This window comes from Parasteatoda tepidariorum, chromosome 2, assembly GCF_043381705.1.
Source record: "Parasteatoda tepidariorum isolate YZ-2023 chromosome 2, CAS_Ptep_4.0, whole genome shotgun sequence".
Lineage (NCBI taxonomy): Eukaryota > Metazoa > Arthropoda > Arachnida > Araneae > Theridiidae > Parasteatoda > Parasteatoda tepidariorum.
The window spans coordinates 93,348,303-93,370,773 of NC_092205.1; the positions used below are offsets into that span (position 1 = coordinate 93,348,303).

The 22,471-nt window shown below is 31.4% G+C and overlaps 1 protein-coding gene across 2 annotated transcripts in view; it reads right to left on the minus strand.

The window, feature by feature from the left end:
* Nucleotides 1-911: 911 nt before the first annotated feature.
* The window catches only part of LOC107455443 (Na(+)/citrate cotransporter), a gene marked incomplete at its 3' end in the record, with an annotated part of 35,291 nt that continues 13,731 nt past the window's right edge, over nucleotides 912-22,471 (minus strand). For both annotated transcript variants that reach the window (XM_071177943.1, XM_071177942.1), the window contains 10 exon segments: nucleotides 912-1,049; nucleotides 10,339-10,500; nucleotides 12,618-12,795; nucleotides 13,581-13,688; nucleotides 15,604-15,675; nucleotides 16,728-16,847; nucleotides 17,750-17,878; nucleotides 18,776-18,833; nucleotides 19,942-20,099; nucleotides 21,089-21,204. In XM_071177943.1, coding sequence (XP_071034044.1) covers nucleotides 912-1,049; nucleotides 10,339-10,500; nucleotides 12,618-12,795; nucleotides 13,581-13,688; nucleotides 15,604-15,675; nucleotides 16,728-16,847; nucleotides 17,750-17,878; nucleotides 18,776-18,833; nucleotides 19,942-20,099; nucleotides 21,089-21,204 — 1,239 coding nt within the window.

Below are 22,471 nucleotides of genomic sequence, written 5' to 3' on the forward strand. Positions count from 1 at the left end.
TATATATATATATATAGGGAGTTCAAATTAGTTCGGTTCGTTTTCAAGAGATGGCTCTGCTGTTAAGAATGTTTCATAGTGACAGCTGGTTTCAGAGAGGTTAGACATCTGTCAAAATAATATTCTGTTTATATCGCTTTGAGTTTCATACCGAAACCCTGTTTTTTACTTTGTTGAGTACGTCAAGTTTTATGGTAGCTAAGCACCATTTGAGGGAGGTTTTATGTTTCTGCTTTAATTGGAAGAAAAGTGCAGCTGAAGCGCATTGAATACTTGTAGAAGTTTATGGTGACAATGCTCCAACTGATAAATCATGTAGTGAATGGTTTCGACGCTTCAAGAATGGTGAATGAAGAATGGTGAACAGTTTTGAATACTGTGAGCTGCTACAACCTGGTGATTCCATTACGGGAGATCGGTAGACAACAATTGATTCGTTTGAGCCTTGCATTACGCGAAAAACGGCCGGAATACGAGCAAAGACAAGACAAAGTTATTTTTCTGCCTAATAACGGTCAGCCTGATGTCGCAAAAGTCGTAAAAAATTATTTAGAAACGCTCGAGTGGGATATTTTACCGCACCCGCTGTATTCGTTGAACATTGCTCCTTCTGATTACTGGTTGTTCCGACGGATGCAGCATGATTTGGCAGGTCACCAGTTCACTTTTGCAGAAATCGAAAATTGGTTCCTAGCTTGGATCGCCTCAAAAGACGAGAAATTTTTTCGAGATGGAATTCGAAAAATGCTTGAGAGGTGGGAAAAAGTAGTGACCAGCAATAGAAAATACTTTGATTAATCTGTTCATTTTGTTCTGAAATAAATGCATTTTTGATCACACAAAAAACGGACCGATTTAATTTGTACACCCAATATAGATTATAAAATGATGTAAGAGAAAGTTCATGTTACCATATCCTGCGTCTTCATATGACCATTTTCGAAAGATATCGCATTCCCAGGACCACCGACTGGTAACATGAAGGCATAAGAACAAGCCACGGTAATCGGCAACATGACAAGCAGGGGATTCACTCCCATACCTACTGCCTAAGGTATAAATATAAGAAAAAGATAAATCAAGACAAATTCATATTGATGTATCATCAATCAAAAAGTACATGAGAAATTTAAAATGCTACAAATTACTGGCACTAAATATGCGAGAAAAGTACTTTAAAAGTGGAAAATAATGTGGATTGTGACAGATTTACTCGATATATAGGTTATTCTCCAAAAAGCATGACATTTTCAAATTCCACATTCTTAAAAACTGTGGGTGTTTAAAAAATCTTTAAAAAAAATCATGCTAACTCTTCATAAGGCTCTAAACAAGACAAAAATAAAAGGAATTCACTTTAACGATGTTGGTTAGTTAATCATTTGTCTTAAATGCCAGAGGAGGGTGACATTTTCATTGATTCTGAGTTCTAATGACAGATTTAGGCTTAAGATAGTTCTTTTACTAGAATCATCCCATTATTACACATAATAACATTTATTATTTTTTTAAAGAAATGTTTTCACGTATAATAGAAAATGTACAGGAAAGTGAAACAAAAAATATTTGCATGCCTCAGTTTAGAACTTCAAATCTATTTTAAGAACGTCAGGTAAGTCTTATCACCAAAGAAATTTATCAATCCTAAAGAATGATGTGAATAAAAAAGGGTTGCACCAGGAGAACAGTGGAAAAATCTTGGGATAAACTTTTAAATGATGCAACTTGGTGAGTTAAATTATTGAACAGTATCAACAAAAACAATTTTTTTGCACCTTTAAGTACACTTAGTTTCGGATAGGCTGGAAAAGTGACATTTAGGCAATTTTAAATTTTTTTAAGGAAATTGTAAATAAATAATCTTATTTTAATGCTTGGAAATACATGGGACCAATTATGTTTTAAAAGTTTTAAAAAATGATAATTTTCTATCTTAAGCCGATCTCTATAAACAAGACTGGCGTCTTAGATTTTTGTAGAACCTCCTCTTAATTTTATTTTCATTTATTTTATATTTTCAATTTTAATTTCCCATTCTGAGTAATTCATCAAACTAGAATATAAAAAAAAATATAGTTTGTTGTGGCTGAATTGAAAAACTTAATGAATGGTGAATATAAGAATAATAAAGAATAATGAATATAAGATGGGGTCAACATCTAAGAACTATAAAAGGTTCTGTTACTCTAGAAATATGACAAATATTTACGCACTTAAATAAATTTTTTCCGCCGCTCGCCAGGATGAACAACCCCCCCCCCCCCNNCCCCAAGAGCGACAAGTAATCACTTTTCGTTTCAATACACTAAGCAAGGTTTTACTTTAAAACTGAAAAGTATTTAATTAAAAGATTCCAAAGTATTTTATTCAGTCAAGACAGATTTGGTTTTACAGATTTGAGTTCCTGATGCGACTTGGAAGAAACTTAAACCAAATCAATTTTCTCGTCTATCAATGGTAAGAAAAGTCACTTAATAATTGAAAATAATTGTAAATATATTCGATTTAAATGTGAATGAAATGTTGCATAATATCTTAATGGCGTAGGATTTCTTTATAATAGAAGAGAACAGCTCTTGGACTTAAGGCTTTCAATTTGGAATAAGAATCAAAATCAAAAAACGAATAATTAACACAGAATAATACTAATAAATGATAAATAAATGTTATATGTGAATAATGTTAAACATGGAATCAGTAAATATTTCACAGGTAGAAAATAACTCATTAACTAGTATTAATTTTATGCTTTGAACAACGAAAATATCTGGATTTTCTTTGTTAATTAAAGAACCATAACGAATTTTCTAGCCTATAAGTGTGCATCAACCTCAAGGAGAAACGAAAGTTATTTTAACCCAGACAACTGGTAAAGGATGTCTGTTATGTAATATTTCGTTTAAATATCTATGAACTCTTTCGACTAAATGGGGCATGGATGGATGTTTTTTTTTGTGCATCTATCCTATTTTTTGCATCTATGTTATTACTTTTGTAAATACACAATAAATTAAATCAATTAAGAATCATCAAATTCGTTCAATTAAATTTTATTTTTGTGGAGTTAAGAAATATTTATTTTATTTGAAAGAGGCTTAGTTTTCAACACACCATACTTTTTTTTCTCTCATTCGTTGTTTTTTTCCCCTCAGATTTTCGTCAAAAACAATAAATATTTTGTTTATTAATTCCACAGTCATAAAATTTTATGTAAGAATATTTGATAAGCAAGAATGAAAAATCGTAAAGAAACGGATGATTACACCTGAATCAATTCTACTTGAAAAAAGGCTTTCAAATATGGATTACAGAATTTGTGGCGTAATAAGATTAAAAATCGTAATGAAACGGACGATTACACCTGAATCAATTCTACTTGAAAAAAGGCTTTCAAATATGGATTACAGAATTTGTGGCGTAATAAGATTAAAAATCGTAATGAAACGGACGATTACACCTGAATCAATTCTACTTGAAAAAAGGCTTTTAAATATGGATTACAGAATTTGTGGCGTAATAAGATTAAAAATCGTAATGNTGGACACATTGATGATACTTTCATTTTCATCGTTGGTGATCGCCTCTTCATCGCTATCTTCAACATCAGATGTCTCACTTTGAATATAATCCGATTCATCTTCAGATGATAGTTCCCAATTTGTTGCATCTGATTCTATATCGGAACACTCTTCACCTATGTTCTTTAGCTTTTCCAATAACTCTCTTCTATTCGACATTTCTTTCATGAATTTAGAGCGCAAAAGAAATCAACTGAACAACGTGTCAGAACGACTATCACTGCATAAAGCAGGCCTATCCTAAGTCGACACGTGTGCAGCTCACGGTTATTACGTTGAAGTGCGTTCAAAGGGAACGAGGAGCTATTACTACACGGGAAGTCTTCAGCCGGAGAAGATCGAACCCACGACCCCCTTGGACTTGTGCCCAGTGCCCTATTAACCAGGCTATCCCGCCTTTCCCAAGTAGTCAAAATGACTGCTTTTAGGCAATATAGGTATAATACACATTTTTTTACCGGAAATGACGGAGGGGGTGGCAGTTACAATAATTAATAAACGCTTCTATATGTTGTACAAAAAGTCATAAAATTCTATGAAGCTGTGTCATTATAAACATAATTGTTTTTCAAATTGAAATTGAAAAGCAGTCAAAATGACTTCCTTAGGCAATCTAGTGTTAAAGAAAATCAATTAAGTTTAACTTTTTCTTATCGGAGAAGTAAATATTGGCAATTTTTCTACATAATTTCTGTGATGTTTAACACTTTTTTCTCTTCAAATTTTGGGAGAAAAATGGCAAAACCAAAATGTAAAAAAAGAAAGCAATCAAATGTTCAAATGCAAAAGAGAAGGGAACAGAAAAAACTTAGTATGAGACAAGCTAGACAGAAAATAAAAGAAGACCCTTGAAGCAAAAAAAAAAAAGAGCAAGAAACTTTTAAATCTGTATCAGAAAAAGATTTAACAGATAAATCGAGATTAAATGTACTTAAATTTCTAGAAATTGATAAAGCAAGCCGATTGTGCCCAGGGAAAAACGAAACAATAACAAGAAAAGAGAAAAAACAAAAACGTTATTTGGATGAGTTTATGTTTAACTTGCATAAAATGTTCATAAAAGAGTACCTTCAACACTCAATTTTCTTGTGGAGTCTGAATTTTTATTTCAATAGTCTTTAATTTATTAATATTCAGTAAGAGTTACTTAAAAAATTGTACACCTAGGTTAAAAATGGATGTTTCCTTTCATAGCAGCATGATTAATCGGAAGTAGCTCCATCTCTAATAATGAAATATTTTATTATTTACTTATTAATGTTAAACTCATATCAGTTGTACCTAATATTTATTGCCATCGGGCTCGGAGCTCCGTTTAAAAACTGAGAACTCAAGCTTGTAAAGATATTTACTACATTTTGGTTCCACGGAAGCGGTTAACAAAGACGTTGTAAAATAGGTAAAACCTTATATTATTTTATTATTGTAAAATAAATTTTAGAATTAACTATTAATTGATTATGTTAAACCTATTGACCGAAATGTATATTTAAAAAAAAGGTAAATTAATACATTTTTATTACTTTTAATCGATAGTTATTTAAAAAGACTCCTCTGAGGTGTTTAAAAGTGAGGGTGGAAGTATTTTACAATTATTTCAAATTAGTTCGGTTCGTTTTCAAGAGATGGCTCTGCTGTTATGAATGTTTCATAGTGACAGCTGGTTTCGGTGGTTTCAGAGAGGTTAAACATCTGTGAATAATATTCAGTTTATATTGCTTTGAGTTTCATACAAAAAACCTGTTTTTTACTTTGTTGAATATGTCAAGTTTTGTGGTAACGAAGCACCATTTGTGGGAGGTTTTATGTTTCTGCTTTAATTGGAGGAAAAGTGCAGCTGAAGCGCATCGAATTTTTGTAGAAATTTATGGTGATAATGCTCCAACTGATAAATCATGTTGGGAACGGTTTCGACACTTCAAGAATGGTGAATGAAAAATGGTGAACAGTTTTGAATACTATGAGCTGCTGCAACCTGGTGATTCCATTGCGGGAGATCGGTATAGGCAACAATAGATTCGTTTGAGCCTTGCATTACGAGAAAAACGGCCGGAATACGAGTAAAGACAAGACAAAGTTATTTTTCTGCCTAATAACGGTCAGCCTGATGTCGCAAAAGTCATAAAAAATTATTTGGAAACGCTCAAGTGAGATATTTTACCGCACCCGCTGTATTCATTGAACATTGCTCCTTCTGATTACTGGTTGTTCCGACGGATGTAGCATGATTTGGCAGGTCACCAGTTCACTTTTGCAGAAATCGAAAATTGGCTCCTAACTTGGATCGCCTCAAAAGACGAGAAATTTTTTTGATTAATCTGTTCATTTTGTTCTGAAATAAATGCATTTTTGATCACAAAAAAACGGACCGAACTAATTTGTACACCCAATATATAAAATGATGTAAGAGAAAGTTCATGTTACCATATCCTGCGTCTTCATATGACCATTTTCGAAAGATATTGCATTCCCAGGACCACCGACTGGTAACATGAAGGCATAAGAACAAGCCACTGTAATCGGCAACATGACAAGCAGGGGATTCACTCCCATACCTACTGCCTAAGGTATGTATAAAGAAAACGATAAATCAATACAAATTTATATTGATGCATCATCAATCAAAAAGTATATGAGAAATTTAAAATGCTACAAATTACTGGCAAGCAATATATGAGAAAGGTATTTTAAAAGTAGAAAATAATGTGGCTTGTGATAGATTTGCTCGATCTATAGTTATTCTCCAAAAAGCTTGACATTTTCAAAATTCCAAATTCTTAAAAACTGCAGGTGTTTTAAAAAATCTGGAAAAAAAATCATGCTACCTCTTTATAAGGCTCTAAACAAGACAAAAATAAAAGGCAATTCACTTTAATGATGTTGGTTAATTAGTTAATCATTTGCCTTAAATGCCAGGTGTTTGACATTCTTATTGATTCTGAGTTCTAATAATGACAGATTTAGGCTTAAGAAAGTTCTTTTACTTGAATCATCCCATTATTACACATAACATGCATTATTTTTTTTAAAAATGTTTTCACGTATAATAGAAATGTACAGAAATGTGAAGAAAAAAAATTTTTTTTACATGCCTCAGTTTAGAACTTCAAATCAATAATAAGAACGTCAGGTAAGTCTTATCTCCAAAGAAATTTATCAATCCGAAAGAATTATGTGAGTAAACAGGATTGTAATATACAAGGCTAAAAATATGCTCTCTTATCCTAAAAATTATAGAAAAATTTCTTGCACCGGGAGAACAGTAGAAAAATCTTGTGATAAACTTTTAAATGGTTAACTAACTTGGTGAGTTAAAATATTAAACTGTTTCAAAAAAATTTTTTTTGCACCTTTAAGTACTCATAGTTTATTAATATACTTTATGGAGACGTTGGGGATAAAAATCTTAAATAAGTTGAAGAAAATTTTTTGGATAGGCCAGAGAAGTGAATTTTAGGAAATTTTATTTTTTTTTTTGGAGGAAATTGTACGTAAGTAATCTTATTTGTATGCTTGGAAATATGTGGTACAAATTATGCTTTAAAAGTTTAAAGAAATGGCAATTTTCTATCTTAAGCCGATCCGATCTCTATAAACAAGACTGGCGTCTTAGATTTTTGTAGAATCTCCCCTATATTTTATTTCCATTTATTTATATTTTCAATTTTAATTTCCCGTTCTGAGTAATTCATCAAACTGGAATATAAAAAAAATTATAGTTTGTTGTGGCTGAATTAAAAACATAATGAACGGGGAATATAAGAATAATAAAGAATATAAGATAGGGCCAATATCTATGAATTATAAAAGGTTCTGTTACTCTAGAAATATGATAAATATTTACTTACTTAAATTTTTCCCTCTGCTCGTCAGGATGGATACCCCCCCCCCCCCAANATGAGTGACAAGTAATCAATTTTTGTTTCAATGCACTAAGTAAGGTTTTACGTTAAAAATGAAAAGTATTCAATTAAAAGATCCTAAAATATTTGAATCAGTCAAGACAGATTTGGTTTGACAGATTTGAGTTCCAGATTCAATTTGGAAGAAATTTAACCCAAATAAATTTTCTCGGCTATCAATGGTAGGAAATTTCACTAAATATTTGAAACTAATTGTAAATATATTCAATTTTCTAATGTACATAAAATGTTGCATAGTAACTTAATAGTATGGGATTTCTTTATAATAGAAGAGAGCAGCTTTTGGACTTAAGGCTTTTAATTTGGAGTAAGAATCAAAATCACAAAACTAATAATAACACAGAATAATACTAATAAATGATGATAAATAAATATTACAGGTAAATAATGTTTGTAATGTTTTTCGCTATAAGTTCAATTGTTCGAAATTTTTGAACTAAAAATAAAATTTTAATTTTTTTTTTATTCCATCGTACTCATCGAAAGCAGTTAAAATTTTAATAATATTTGAACTCGTTTTTCTGTTTATAAATAAAAATGAACTTTCGGCGCGCTTAATTTCAACTCTGTATTTGCTTTCTTAAAGCTTGCATACATATTTTTACTTAAAGTTTAACAGTTAATAATTCTCTAAATAATTAACAAATGTTAAATTCTTTTATTCCATCATATGCTCCGATCTCCGTACATTCGTCTATCAACTTGCGCGTAATTTCAATTTTCTAAGTTTCATAATTTTTGCACAACAAAATGTAATGTAAGCAAACAAAAATAGTGATAGTGCTAGCTATGGTAGCTCTTGCATTTCTTTAATGTAGAGAAATTTTCACTTTAGATTCCCAAATTTTGTTCTATGAATTATGTACTTTTATTCTAATTTTTAAAAATGAATCATATTCAAGTGGAGGTTTAGAAAAAAACCTCTAAGTATTGAGAATGATTACCATTTGACTGAAAGAAGGTAGTAAAACGGTTGCCGTAACAACGTTGGTCATGATCTCTGTAACCAATGATGCTATGAATACCATAATTGCCACAACAACTGATGGAGGAAACATTCGCATCCTTCCAAGGTATTCACCAATCAGCTTCGACAAGCCAGATTTCTGAAAATAAAATGCATAAAGTGCTGAATTCAACTATTTTGTTGTCCCTCATGTTAACAATGCAGGATGTAAATTCTAAAACTATCATCCTGTTTTTACGATCAATTTTTGCAGATTTCTGAAAATAAAATGCATAAAGTGCTGAATTCAACTATTGTGCTGTGCTTCATGTTAACAATGCAGGATGTAAATTCTAAAACTATCATCCTGTTTTTAAGATCAATTTCTGTTTCTGATATTTAAAATAATGAATGAAAATTTAGTTTTAATTGGGTTTAAAAAAATCCAGATTTTTGCTTGCATTTCAGATTAATGATTGTATTTTTTCTAATTAAGTTTAANAAATATGGATTACAGAATTTGTGGCGTAATAAGATTAAAAATCGTAATGAAACGGACGATTACACCTGAATCAATTCTACTTGAAAAAAGGCTTTTAAATATGGATTACAGAATTTGTGGCGTAATAAGATTAAAAATCGTAATGAAACGGACGATTACACTTGAATCAATTCTACTTGAAAAAAAGCTTTCAAATATGGATTACAGAATTTGTGGCGTAATAAGATTAAAAATCGTATTGAAACGGACGATTACACCTGAATCAATTCTACTTGAAAAAAGGCTTTCAAATATGGATTACAGAATTTGTGGCGTAATAAGATTGAAAATCGTAATGAAACGGACGATTACAGCTGAATCGACTGTACTTGAAAGAAGGCTTTCAAATTTGGATTGCAGAATTTGTGGCGCATTAAGAAACAAATTAAAATAAATTAAAAATTTCTCATTAAAAAGACTCATTGTTAAAAAAACATCTCCCAATTTTTATATCTCTTGTATAAACTTTTTCATGTTTTTTAAAAATTTTATCTAGAATGTTAAAATTTGTATCGAATCTCTATGTCATTTATTTTCTTTTTTGCTAGTGTTTTCATCCATCCAAGCGTAAGCTTATAAAAATCTCCAGAGAGAAAATACATTTTCATTCAACAATGGAGAACTAGTCTTTATTTAAAGCAAAAAAGTGAGTAAAATTTCTCGAAAGAAAGCACTTAATGTTATTATAACTTTTGAATTGAAAAAAAAATCTCGCAGTCAGGTCACAAATAAAAATATCCGTGTCAGATCAGAGCGTCAAATTTCGACGATGTAGATTCATTTCTGTGGGCTGCAGAGCGGTCCGCGCTGTATTTTTTGCGATCAGTTCAATTGTTCAAAATTCTTGAACTAATAATAAATTTTTTTCTTATTCCATCGTACTCATCGAAGGCACTTAAAATTTTAATAATACTTGAACTCATTTTTCTGTTTATAAATGAAAATGACCTTTCATCGCGTTTAATTTCAACTCTGTATTTGCTTTCTTAAGGCTTGCATACATTTTTTTTCCTTAAAGTTCAACAGTTAATATTTCTCTAAACAATTAACAAATGTTAAATTCGTTTATTCCATCATATGCTCCATGCTCCGTACATTTGTCTATCAACTTGTGCGCAATTTCAATTTTGTAAGTTTCATAATTTTGGCACAACAAAATGTAGTGTAAGTAAACAAGCAAAACAGCGGTATTGCTAGCTATGGTAGCTCTTGCAATTCTTTAATATAGAGAAATTTTCACTTTAGATTTATAAATTTTGCTCCAAGAAATATACTTTTATTCTAATTTTTAAAAATGAATCATAATCAAGTGGAGGTTTAAAAGAAACTCCAAGTATTAAGAATGATTACCATTTGGCTGAAAGAAGGTAGTAAAACGGTGGCAGTGACAACGTTGGTCATGATTTCTGTAACCAATGATGCTATGAATACCATAATTGCCACAACAACTGATGGAGGAAACATTCGCATCCTTCCAAGGTATTCACCAATCAGCTTCGACAAACCAGATTTCTGAAAATAAAATGCATAAAGTGCTGAATTAAACTATTGTGTTGTGCTTCATGTTAACAATGCAGGATGTAAATTCTAAAACTGTCATCCTGTTTTTAGGATCGATTTTTGTTTCTGATATTAAAAATAACGAATGAAAATTTAGTTTTATTTGGGATTAAAAAAAATCCAGATTTTTGCTCGCATTTCAGATTAATGATTTTATTACTTTCGAATTAAGTTTAAGGATTGTGTAGTGTGATGGGAACAGACAATGGAAAAATAATGTTGAAAGAGATTTGGGTCTTATCAATCTCAGCTACGAAGATTTATAATCATTTAGCTGTGAAAAACAAGGCAGCTTTTGATGAATTGTCACCACAATAACTGAGTAGCATTACATATCAAAGCGGAAAAAGGTAAATGATTTCGTCTTTTCACGGAAACAGAAGCTTCAGCCTAAATTACCTCGTGCTTCTAATTAGCGATTTTTTTTCACTCTGTATCTTTATCGTGTGTTACGAGATTAATCAGGATGTATCTTGGACCACTTGATATCAGTTTTCTCTTGCGTTTATCTTTCTCAGATATTTTATCTATATTGAGAAAGAGAGCGTGGTCTTATCATGTGTTAGCCTTGTTTAGTTGGATCTTGTTTTGTAGAATGTTCCGCGGAGGCGAGAATCAGAAAACAGAAATGATATTAGAAGTCAATTCGAACATTTGTTTTACAGTGAAATTTTGGCGAGATAGTGTTGCGTTTATTAAATTCTGCATTTTAAATGGATCAATCGTCAAAGATAATAAAGAAGAAATGCGAAATTTAGACATTACTTTAATAACATTTTAACAACTAAATTAAAAGCATCCAGGATTATAATCAAAGACGTGAAACAAAGGAAAAGTGTACAGCTATGTGCAGAAAGAAAGAGCAACATTTTACAATGGCATATATACATTTCATCCACTTGAAATTCAGTTCTGTTTATTATTCTTCAGGAAGACGATTACAGAGAATGCATTGAAGATAGAGATGGTTACAGGTTCAACAGGTTTCAAACTTTGGTACTTGAACCTGGCATGTCGATTACACCGCGGCATAATTTTTAACCAATCAAGAGAGACTCTTCATAGCCGTGCGCAAAGCAGTTCTTGTATGAAGAGCCGATGCAATCGGCCAGAGAACTCACGCTGATTGAAATTTTTCTTCTCCCAAGACGCTTTTTATTACCGATTATATTTCTATTTTGTCGTTAAAATTTTTCTTGTTAATTTTTTGCTTGGTATATTCTTAGTTGTTGAAGTTCTCATCGTTAAATTTGTCATCATTGTTAAATTTCTCATCGGTTGTTTTAACTATAACTGCTTTAGTTTTACATGACGAAATTTTCAGTTTTTTTTTCTTGTGAATAATTTATTGCAAATTTTTGAAAAGGGGTGACACATTCATTGCTTCTTTACTATTCAACGATGAATTGCTTGCCCTCAGTAATGTTGCAATGTTAAAACAAGATAAAGTGGACAAATGCAGAGTTCCATGCAGTAGCATAGTTTTAATGTATATTCGAGGTGGGTTATCTTTTTTTAATATACTATAGTGTTGCCGTCAAAGTGTGAAATGCAGTTACTTCATAGAATAACTAGGTATTTTTTACGAAAAAGCTAGATAAGTCAGTTAAAGTATTTAACAGCTGAAAAATTTTATATTTTACCTAGTTATTCTATGAAATAACTAATTATAGACGTTAAAGTGAAAAAAAAAACAATTTCAACGTTGTTTTATAAATTAATTGATCACAAATATCTAAAATTTCTCGAAAAATACATTTTATCCCAATTGCGGATGATTAATTGATAAATAATGAGGAAAAACAGATGATAAAGTTTACTATTGCTCATATTAATAACTATGTTTAAAAACACGGGAATAAAGTGTACAGACACGCGTCATTGCAAAGCAGCTATAAGCGGTTCAATACTGTCTAAAAGCAGCTATAACCGATTCAAAGAACTTTCGAGTGCCGCATTTCAAATTTCAACTATCAATTAATCGTTATTCCATAAAATGCCTAGGTAAATAGTAGAATTCGATAATTTTTGTACTTTAACTGATTTGTCTAGTTTACTGTTAACTTTACCTGCGCACCGTCACCCAACGCGAATCCACCTCCAACAATCAGAAGAACGTTCCAAGGTAACTTGGGTTGAATCTTTTTCCATTCTAATATGGGTCGACTATTCAAATCTCTAATATCGGATGGTAGAATAAAAGCCAGGAAGGAAATGGCAATAGCTGGTACGGCATCTCCAATTGTTCTAAAAAAAGAAAATAAGTTTCAACTAATTAATAACCACCCTTAAATAAATAAATCAGCTATTTGACCTATACAAATTTTTTATATTCATAGCATTACTGTTTTTAACTATATGCTATGATATGCTTACTTATCAGATCCAGTAAGATGTATCCAGCCGGTCAGGACAAATTTTTTATATTCAGAGTATTACTGTTTTTAACTATATGCTATGATATGCTTACTTATCGGATCCAATCAGATGTATCCAGCCTGTCAAGGCAAATTTTTTACATTCATATTACTGTTTTTAACTATATGCTATGACATGCTTACTTATCAGATCCAATCAGATGTATCCAGCCTGTCAAGACAAATTTTTTACATTCATATTACTGTTTTTAACTATATGCTATGATATGCTTACTTATCGAATCCAATCAGATGTACCGAGCCTGTCAGCAGCACAAATTTTTTATACTTATTGTATTATTATTTTTAACTGTATGTAATGATATGCTTACTTATCATATCCAATCAGATGTACCGAGCCTGTCAGCAAAAATTTTTTATACTTATTGTTTTATTATTTTTAACTGTATGTAATGATATGCTTACTTATCGGATCCAATCAGATGTACCGAGCCTGTCAGCACAAATTTTTTATACTTATTGTTTTATTATTTTTAACTGTATGTAATGATATGCTTACTTATCAGATCCAATCAGATGTACCGAGCCTGTCAGCACAAATTTTTTTATACTTATTGTATTATTATTTTTAACTGTATGTAATGATATGCTTACTTATCAGATCCAATCAGATGTATCCATCCTGTCAGTAAGTTTGACTCTCGGAACAGCCATAGTAAAATTAAAACGGAGAATAAGATCACAACCTCAGCTTCGTGGTACCTGAAATAAAGTTGGGCACATTTATTTTTTTCCCTCTTCTTTTCTTAAATGAATAACGGTTAAAAGATTTTTCTTTAGTCCTTATACAAGTTAGTTCTTAAGCTGTAAAAAGCACTGCAGCTATCAAGGAACTGTGATTCCATGAGTTTTCTAGTAGTCCCTACAGTTTCTAAGTATTATTACAAGATTGAATTTAGTAAAAAAACATGTATACTTCCTTAGTAAATATTTCCTTGTATGTTTATCAAGAAGCATATTTAGTGAGCTCGCTACGGAACTTTCACAAAATATACTGGAAAAACAAATACAACGCTACTAAGCCAATCCTTAGTAGACCCTCAAAATCTTCCACCAAAAATAGGATAATACTGTGCAAATTTATTGCTACACAGACACATACGCACAATTGCAAAAGTACAGCTTATAAGCCTTTTTCAAATAAAAGAACAGATAGCACAATTCAGAGAAAGACAGCATAATGATGCATCTAGGATATGGAAGAATTTGAGCACACAACTGAGCGTCTTGCAAGCGGTTCCTCAAATCAGTGTTCACTTACTCAGCTTTTTAATTTTGAACCCAACCGAGAAGATAAGAGAGAGAGACGTTTTGGCTCAGGAGATAGAGCGTACTCCTTCCAATGAGGTAAACCGGGTTCGAATTCCGTACCTGGCTCTCACCGACCACTGTGCTGATGTAAAATATCCTCAGTTGTAGATGGATCATGGGTTAGAGACTCCTTGTCGTCCGGCGAATCATGGGAGGTTTTCGTGGTTTCCCTCTCGATGTAAAGCAAATGCCGGTTAGTTCCATCAAAAAGTCCTCCACGAAGGCACATTTCTCCCAATACTTGATACAGGAGCTCCTTTGACTTCTGGATTGGGTTTTAAATTACAAGGCTACGGAGTTAAACATTGGTCGTAAACCCATAAGATTGGGTCGGCTGTTCAACGACGGTTATAAAAGAAGATAGGAGAACTCTTTGATCTAGCATTGAAACAAACCACCTTTAGTATGGTTTTTTTTTTTTTTGTTGAGGGAACTAACCCGTATTTGCGTTACATGGAAAGGAAANCCCCCCCCCACAGTTAACTCGACGGTAAAACGATTCTAAACCAAGATCTGTCTACCACTGGAGATAATTTACGACCAAGCATTTCTGGGATTCGAATTTAGGTTTCCACCATGGAAAGCGAAAGAAGGTATAATATTCATTAATAAATTTGAATAGTATAAATAACAAAAATGAATACAAAAGACTTTAAACAATAAGTGTATTATTTCATCATTATTTTAATTGCATTTTTTTTTTATTTGCACTCGATGCAATTATGTAATTGTATGTCTCAACGATTTCTTGACAGATGAAATTTGCTTTTCATTATTTAAATGATCGCGTTCGTGAGTTCGAATCCAGCCGGCCGAAGACTCCCCGTGTAGTACATGGTGACTGGTGTAAACTAAATCTGTCGGATCACAAAGTCCTCCTTGTTCTCATAACAAATTATACCTCTTGGGGTAGTGGATTGGCAACTGATCGTTCTCTGATTCAGGACAAAAGTGGATAAATGAATGGATGTATGAATGGGTCTGCCATATGAACGGGTGGACGTATGGGTGTAGCAGAAATCAATTTCTTGGTCACAAATAGCGCCACTAGAAAACCAAAAAAAATCACACCCCCTATGCTTTAATGGCCCACGACAGCAACAAAGTCATTTAAATGAAACCAAATACGTCTTTCAGAGACAAAATCACCTTTCTCGCATTTTCAGACATAAATGTTATTAATTTACTTCATTTACTATTTTTCGTGCTTTCCTGTAAGCATAATTTTAATACAGAAGTCCTTTATCAGTCTTATCTGCAAATCTTTAAGCCTGTTGAATTTACTTCTTTATTTATTACTACTTACGTAACAGCTCCCAGTTCTGCATACTTTCTTGATATGATCTCGTGCAAATCTTCCTTAGAGGGTTTATGTTTCCTATTGAAACAACAATAATAAATATTTACTTATACACTCCACTGTAAATAAGTAGTGTTAGAATTCCTGTCAAATATTAAATTAAGAAAATATATAGAATAGTCGTAATTTAACAATATGTTAAAGGAGAAACAAAAACATTGAAACATAGATATTGATGTATGAACAAATCACTATCGAGGAAGGCAAGACTGAAAACAATTAAACCTGATTGATTTATAAACGAGATAGAAAAGAGTTAAAAGGTGATTATTAGAAACACCATCAAATTTTACCAGACAATCAAACTAGTTTTGATATCTTTCCTCCCGTTTTTCAGCTTGTGATTCGACATCTTTCACAGTTTTCAAGTAAATTTTAAACAATTCGTAGAAAATAAAAGAAATGTAGAACGTTATTTTTTTTAAATTAAAAGAATTAAAATGTATTGAGAGAATGTATCGAGTTAAGACCGATACTGTTTTTTGTCCCTTTTAAAATCTTTAAAATGGAAATTCCAATTAGTTTTGAAAATTCGGCATAAGTAAATTTTGAAAATTTCTTAAGTCACTTTAGAAAAAAGGTAATTTAAAAGATATTAAATTTGCATTGTTAAGGTTATTATGCTTTTAGTAAAATTGTTTTATTTATTATTTCTGAAAAATTATAAATGTAAGTAACATAATGAATTTTTAAAAATCACTTTGAAAAATCTTTATTTGGCGATAATCTCCTTAATTTCCATAAAGGCATTAACATGCTTCTATGAATTTTATTTCCTAAACTTCCAAAATACCATTCTGGAGACAATACTAAATAACAGTTTAATATTAAAAAAAATATAGCATTGAGAAAAAGTGTAATTTGTGAGTTTATGATTGCAAACTCTTCGAACATAAAAATTACGCCACTGGTTTGTCCACAGAAAAAAAAATATAAAAAAAGACATCTTAAGTTGAGTTTGAGAATCCTTATCTGGAAAAATTATTTAATAACAGAGTTTAGGATTACCTTAATTGTTAATAATACTATGAGAATTTTAGAGATGTTAAATACATAATTTCCTTACTTACAAACATCGTATATAAATCATCCATAGATATATCCAACCCATAAGAACGCATATAATCATTCCTGGAATATTGTAAAACATCCAAGTTTGGAAAGTAATTTCTTCACATTCAGGATAAAGTCTAGAGAAAAGAGAAAACAATATAACTAATCATTTCTCTTGAAAACCAATTATAAGATAAGTACATTATTTGATTCAATCTCTCTACGTATTAGGCAGTTAAAACAATTAAGGAACATAAATTTGCAAACACTTTTTTTCCAATGCCCACCTGCAGAATGACCTTTCGTCATACAGGCAGATTTGTTGACCACTCTTTCAGGGCACCATATTACGTGGGTCAACGTTGTTCCCACAGTAATGACAGATAGTACATAGAAATAAAGAACATCTATGCCTTGCCCGGGATGCGAACCCCAGAGATTTGCAAACAAAAAGAAAATGTTTGAAAAGGATTCTTCTTTAGTTTTTACTGTATTTGTTTAAATGTTTTATAGAATTCTGAGAAGATAGAATTTTCACAGTCTTAAAAATTATTGGACTCCAGCTTTATAAAATCGGCAGATATCAATTTTGACAGTTGGTTGGAGTCTTCAGTTATGTATTCAAAAAGAAAAAAAAATTAGATAACGTGAGAAGAGCTGCCATCAAGTGAATTATGTAGAGACAAATACGCGGTGCCCTCTGTTAAGTTTATTTCTGCCATTTTTAGATAAAGTTAAGATTATGTCTTGTGTCAGACGTCAAATTGATGGACTAACTAACCAGGAGGTTCGCTAAATACATGCAGTGACGCAGAAGAAAAGTCACTTAACTTCTAAAACTGATTCTTATGTTTTCACAGCTAAAGTGACGTGTTAGCCAGGAAAGATTGAATTGCTTTTTGAATCTTCGCCGAATACTAATGTTCAATGTGTGTATGTAAAAACTTTGTAAAAATTCTTATACTTAAGAGAAACATAGTAAGAGCAATCTAATTTTGAAAAATACTTATATGTAAAGATATAAGATATTATATCATACTCTTCAAGCATTCCTTTAAACACCATATTTGTGGCTGTCCCTATAATTGTACCGGTACCACCTAAATTAGCTGCATAACAAATACCTAGGAAAAGAGTGACTCTGATGGTGTGGCTTTCAAGATGTTTGCTGGAAGGAAAAAAAACAAAGAATTATGTATAGAATGAGTATATTTTTATAGAATGGTGTAAACAATGTAATATGATTATGTAAAATCATAATTGAATCAAAAAGGGGTTTAAAACACGTTTTTCTTTAAGTAACTGCATTCTCTTATTTTTATTGTTTATTTCATTGTTCTTCTATCAGAGCACTACGGCCTGTTTCAGGCCAAATCCGTCACAAGTAGTCTTTTCCATTTGTTCCTATTTGCAGCAAGGGTCTTCAAGTTTCTCTAATTTATTGTATGAATGTCCTCCACCGAGTCAGTAGTATCCTAATATCTTGGAAGTCAACCGAGTGGTCTTCCTAGTTTTCTGTTTCTCAGGGGTCTAGTAAAAGATCAGGGGTCTTGTCCTAAATATTCTAGTCTATTGTATTTCATGACTTTATTTAACAATTTCAGGTTACTGTACATTTGGTAAATTTCGAAGTAAAATAAGGATCTCTAGCTATTATTCTCATGAACTGCACCAAATATTTTTACTAAGATTTCCCCTTCAAAGGTCAATAAATTTCATGTATCTTGGTCATGGTCACTCCCATAAAACAGAGTAGGTCAAAGTAGTGTTTTATACCTTTTAGTTTCAGTTTTTAAACTTAAAACTTGATATTTCTACTTCATTTTATTGTTACCAAACTCATTATTTTTGTGTTTGTTATTTTCTTTATGCAAACATAACACTCAATTTATTAGTAACTCAAGTCAAATACTGTAGTAACATATCATTAATCATTTAATAGTTGTAACATTGGTTGAAAGTAGCAGAGTAACATTAAATAATGCAGTACTTTATTAATTCTTAAGAAAGAACATGCATATCAGTATTTAGTGGAAAAAAATAAGACTTCATTTAGAATACTTACAAGTCTACATTTTCGTGGTCGTCTATTACACTTTCAGTTAAAGATGTGTCTGATCCTTCTAAGTCATGTAAAATAAAAATCGATTTAAATAATAAAAATAAATTGCTCATAAGAGTAATCAATAATAAATTGTTGTTCATACGGACATAAGCAAAAACTACACTCTGAAAACATACGTCGTAGCACGAAAATACAAGTTTAAACTGCAGTTTCTCGTTGCAAAAAGTTGTGCGAAATTTTCCTCCTTTTTGAAAATCTTTGTTACTTTATATATTTATTAATAGAACCTTAATGTTTCGTATTATAAAATTATTTATAGATTGGTTCACATAACTGTTACTCTGGAGTAAAATAAAAATAACTAACTACATTATAATGCATTAAACACTAAAACTATTACAGAGTTTTTACAAATTTTAATTCAATGTCATTTTATTCGCAATTCGATTTGATCACTGTTGATTTCAATATGATAATATAGTTGCCAGTAGATGGTGGTACACGAAATCTATCGGAAACCGCTAGTGAGCTAAAATAGCGTTCACGGGATTCGCCTTATCGCTAAATTCCTCTATAGGCTTAACCTAAAGGTGAAATATAATAGATCGCACACATCACAATAATTTTTGTCCTCATAACGGAGAAGGGTGAATCGTTGGAGAATATTTTCTACCTTTCTTTTCTCCTTATTATTTCAATGGAAGAAGATCAATACTGGAATTTTAATGCCACAAATTTTAAAATATAGTGGTTTATTATGACTCATTTTGTAGAATAGTAAGAATTTGTTAAAGATGGACTTTATACAATCCACAGTTAAATTCGTCACTTCTTGGAATTACAATTGTTTATTGTATAAATAAGCCCCTTGAATGTTCTTGTTTTTCTTAAATAAATCATATTAATCTCGATTATTCCATTTTATTTATGCTAAACTCCAAATTTATGCTTTTATGTATCGCTTACAAGTAAATATAAGCAAATAAGAACACAAAAAAATCATAAAGTAATGATTATATAGAATTATTCATTATTAATACTTAACTGCTTTTTAATTTTATTGTTCAAATGTCAACGAAGGAAACTGAACTGTTCAGACTGAAATTTTCTTAAATAAATAGAATATCTTCTAAGTTACACACAAAATGAAATAAATATAATTTTACTCTTTGTAAGTTCCCGGCTGAGTAGTTTATTTCGTTTAATTGGTGTGTTTATCCTTTTTAACACAGCTTCAGCAATCGGAGACATCAAAGCACACGTGGCCGTTATGCTTATCCACATCGAGACGAACATCGTTGAAATCATGAATCCTAACATTAACCTAAAACAAAAACGAAAAAAGATTTATTCATTACTCATATCAATTTAGGTAATCGATATATATTGCATCAATTGAATCCAGGGTAAAGCTTTAGATTTTCAAATTTTTAAAAAATAAAAAGTTTTTAGGATGATTTTCAGATGATGCTATAACAGACTAGTCCCTGTACAAGGAATAATGAACAGTTAAATGAAGAAGAAAAAATTAACGGAACGATAGTGACAGAAACATCAAGTTTCATCTGCCAATAAAACTATTTTTTTAGGGCTCTGTGCCGTCGGCATCCCTCGCCTTTTTGGAAATCTTTTCAAAAGCAAAACACAAAAACAAGACCACTTGGCATGTCCCCCCCCCCAAAGCACCCATGGTATCATTGTTCTCGACCTGGAGGTTCCCTTGCCTAAGGTTTTAATAGACAGGAACAAACTATTCTTGCCCGCTTTCGAATTGGTCACCTTAAATCGATGAAATTTTCGGAAGGATCCAAGAACTTAGAATTTGTACCAACTGTTCTTCTGACCAGGCTTCGCCTCCATCCTCGCGTGCCTGGGGCTCACCAAACAGGATTTAGCAGATGATTCATTGACGGTGTTGGATTTTCTGAGGGTGTATAACATCATGGACCTGGTCTAGCACTGCTGGCCAATAGGGGCGTGCAACAACAACAACACTATTTTTTTTATTTTCCCCATTTTGATATTGATGTACCGGAATTTAAAAGCGTTTTTGTTTGTTTTTAGTCATTGAAAAATACTACGTGTATACTTTTTTGACAGATTCCAAAAATTACATTAAGGACGATTATTACATAACACCCTTGATAGGTTTCTGTTTATCATTCTCGAAAAAATCTTATTTTTGATTTCGGATAATTTCCTACAAAATTTTTCCTTAATTCAAGATAATGTTGTCCATAAAATGCAACCGTTCGTTTTTATTCCTTTCAAAAATAGCACAAACTTAAGAAAAATGTTTCAATTTTAACTCACCACTTTATTTCAGTTCCGATTGTGAGTAAAATCTTTAGGGCTATTCTCTCATGTAACTTGCATTCTTCCACAGCGGCGGCCATAATAAAACCTCCCAACAGTAACATCACAGTTTCCTTAAAAGGAAAAAAAAAAGGAAATTTTGCAAAGACGAATCATACTTAGAATAACATTTACGTTTGGTAGAAATTTTATAATTAGAAATGCTGACTTTCGAACCCCTAACTGATTTTAACTGTTTCGAAATTCGTCAGTATGCCGACCCAAGTCTGTACCCATCCTTTCTATTGACGAACAACTGTAGCTATTGTTGAAAAAACTGTGTATAATAGTAAAGTGGCTGTATGTAATTTGGTAAAAGCATCTGCAGTGTCACCAGGTGAAAAATAGAAACCTTAGTATTATATTCAAAACAGTATGAAGAAAAAAAGGTGAGAACAGCATCGATTTAGAACAGTGATTCTCAACCACTGTGCCGCGGCACTTTTGTGTGCCGCCAAATTCTTAAAGTGGGCCGCCAAATTTTAGAAATGTGAAATTTATTTAGACTAGACATCTTAAAGGATTTGTAACACATGTTAAAGAACTGAATGGGGATATATTAGTTACACATTATTTTTTGCATCTAGAAGCACTTGTTTCAGCATAGAACTATTTATAGAACTATAACATTAGAGTAGAGAATTATTCATTATTTCCCAAATTTAGGTATAAAAAATTTTGATTGGGTTCGTAATCCATTTGTGAATTAACTTTGAATGGAGAAGAGAACTAATTTCGCTTTCCAACAATCGAGATATAATTTTAAAATATTCGGAAGAATTAATTAATTCATTTTGGATTAACATTGGATGAGATTATCCCATGATAGCCAAAAAATCTTTAAAAATATTATTACAATTTTCTGCATCTTATTTGTGTGAATTCGGATTTTCAGTATTAACCAACATAAAAACGAAAAAAAGATCGAGACTGTTAAATGTAGAGGACGATATGAGATTGTCATTTTTACGACCAAATATAAATGAAATTATCAAAAAACATCAAGCTCAAATTTCTCATTAAAAGTATTATTCATTTGTAATTAATCCCTTAATAAGCATTTTGTAATTGTTTTTGTAGTACATATTATATTATTTTATTTTACATTCCAAATTATTATCATAAACTATTTCACACAGTGTATTAAAGGCAAGTAAGCAACTTTTGAATTTATCTTTTTCTTTGTGTGCCGCCAAAGTTTGAAATCGTTAAAAGTGTGCCGCGACAAAAAAAAGGTTGAGAATCACTGATTTAGAAGAAACAGACAGTTGTTAATATTAAATTTTTAAAAAAAAAGAAAGCATAAAACGCCCTTAGTTCGTCTTTCTAAATGCTGAGATA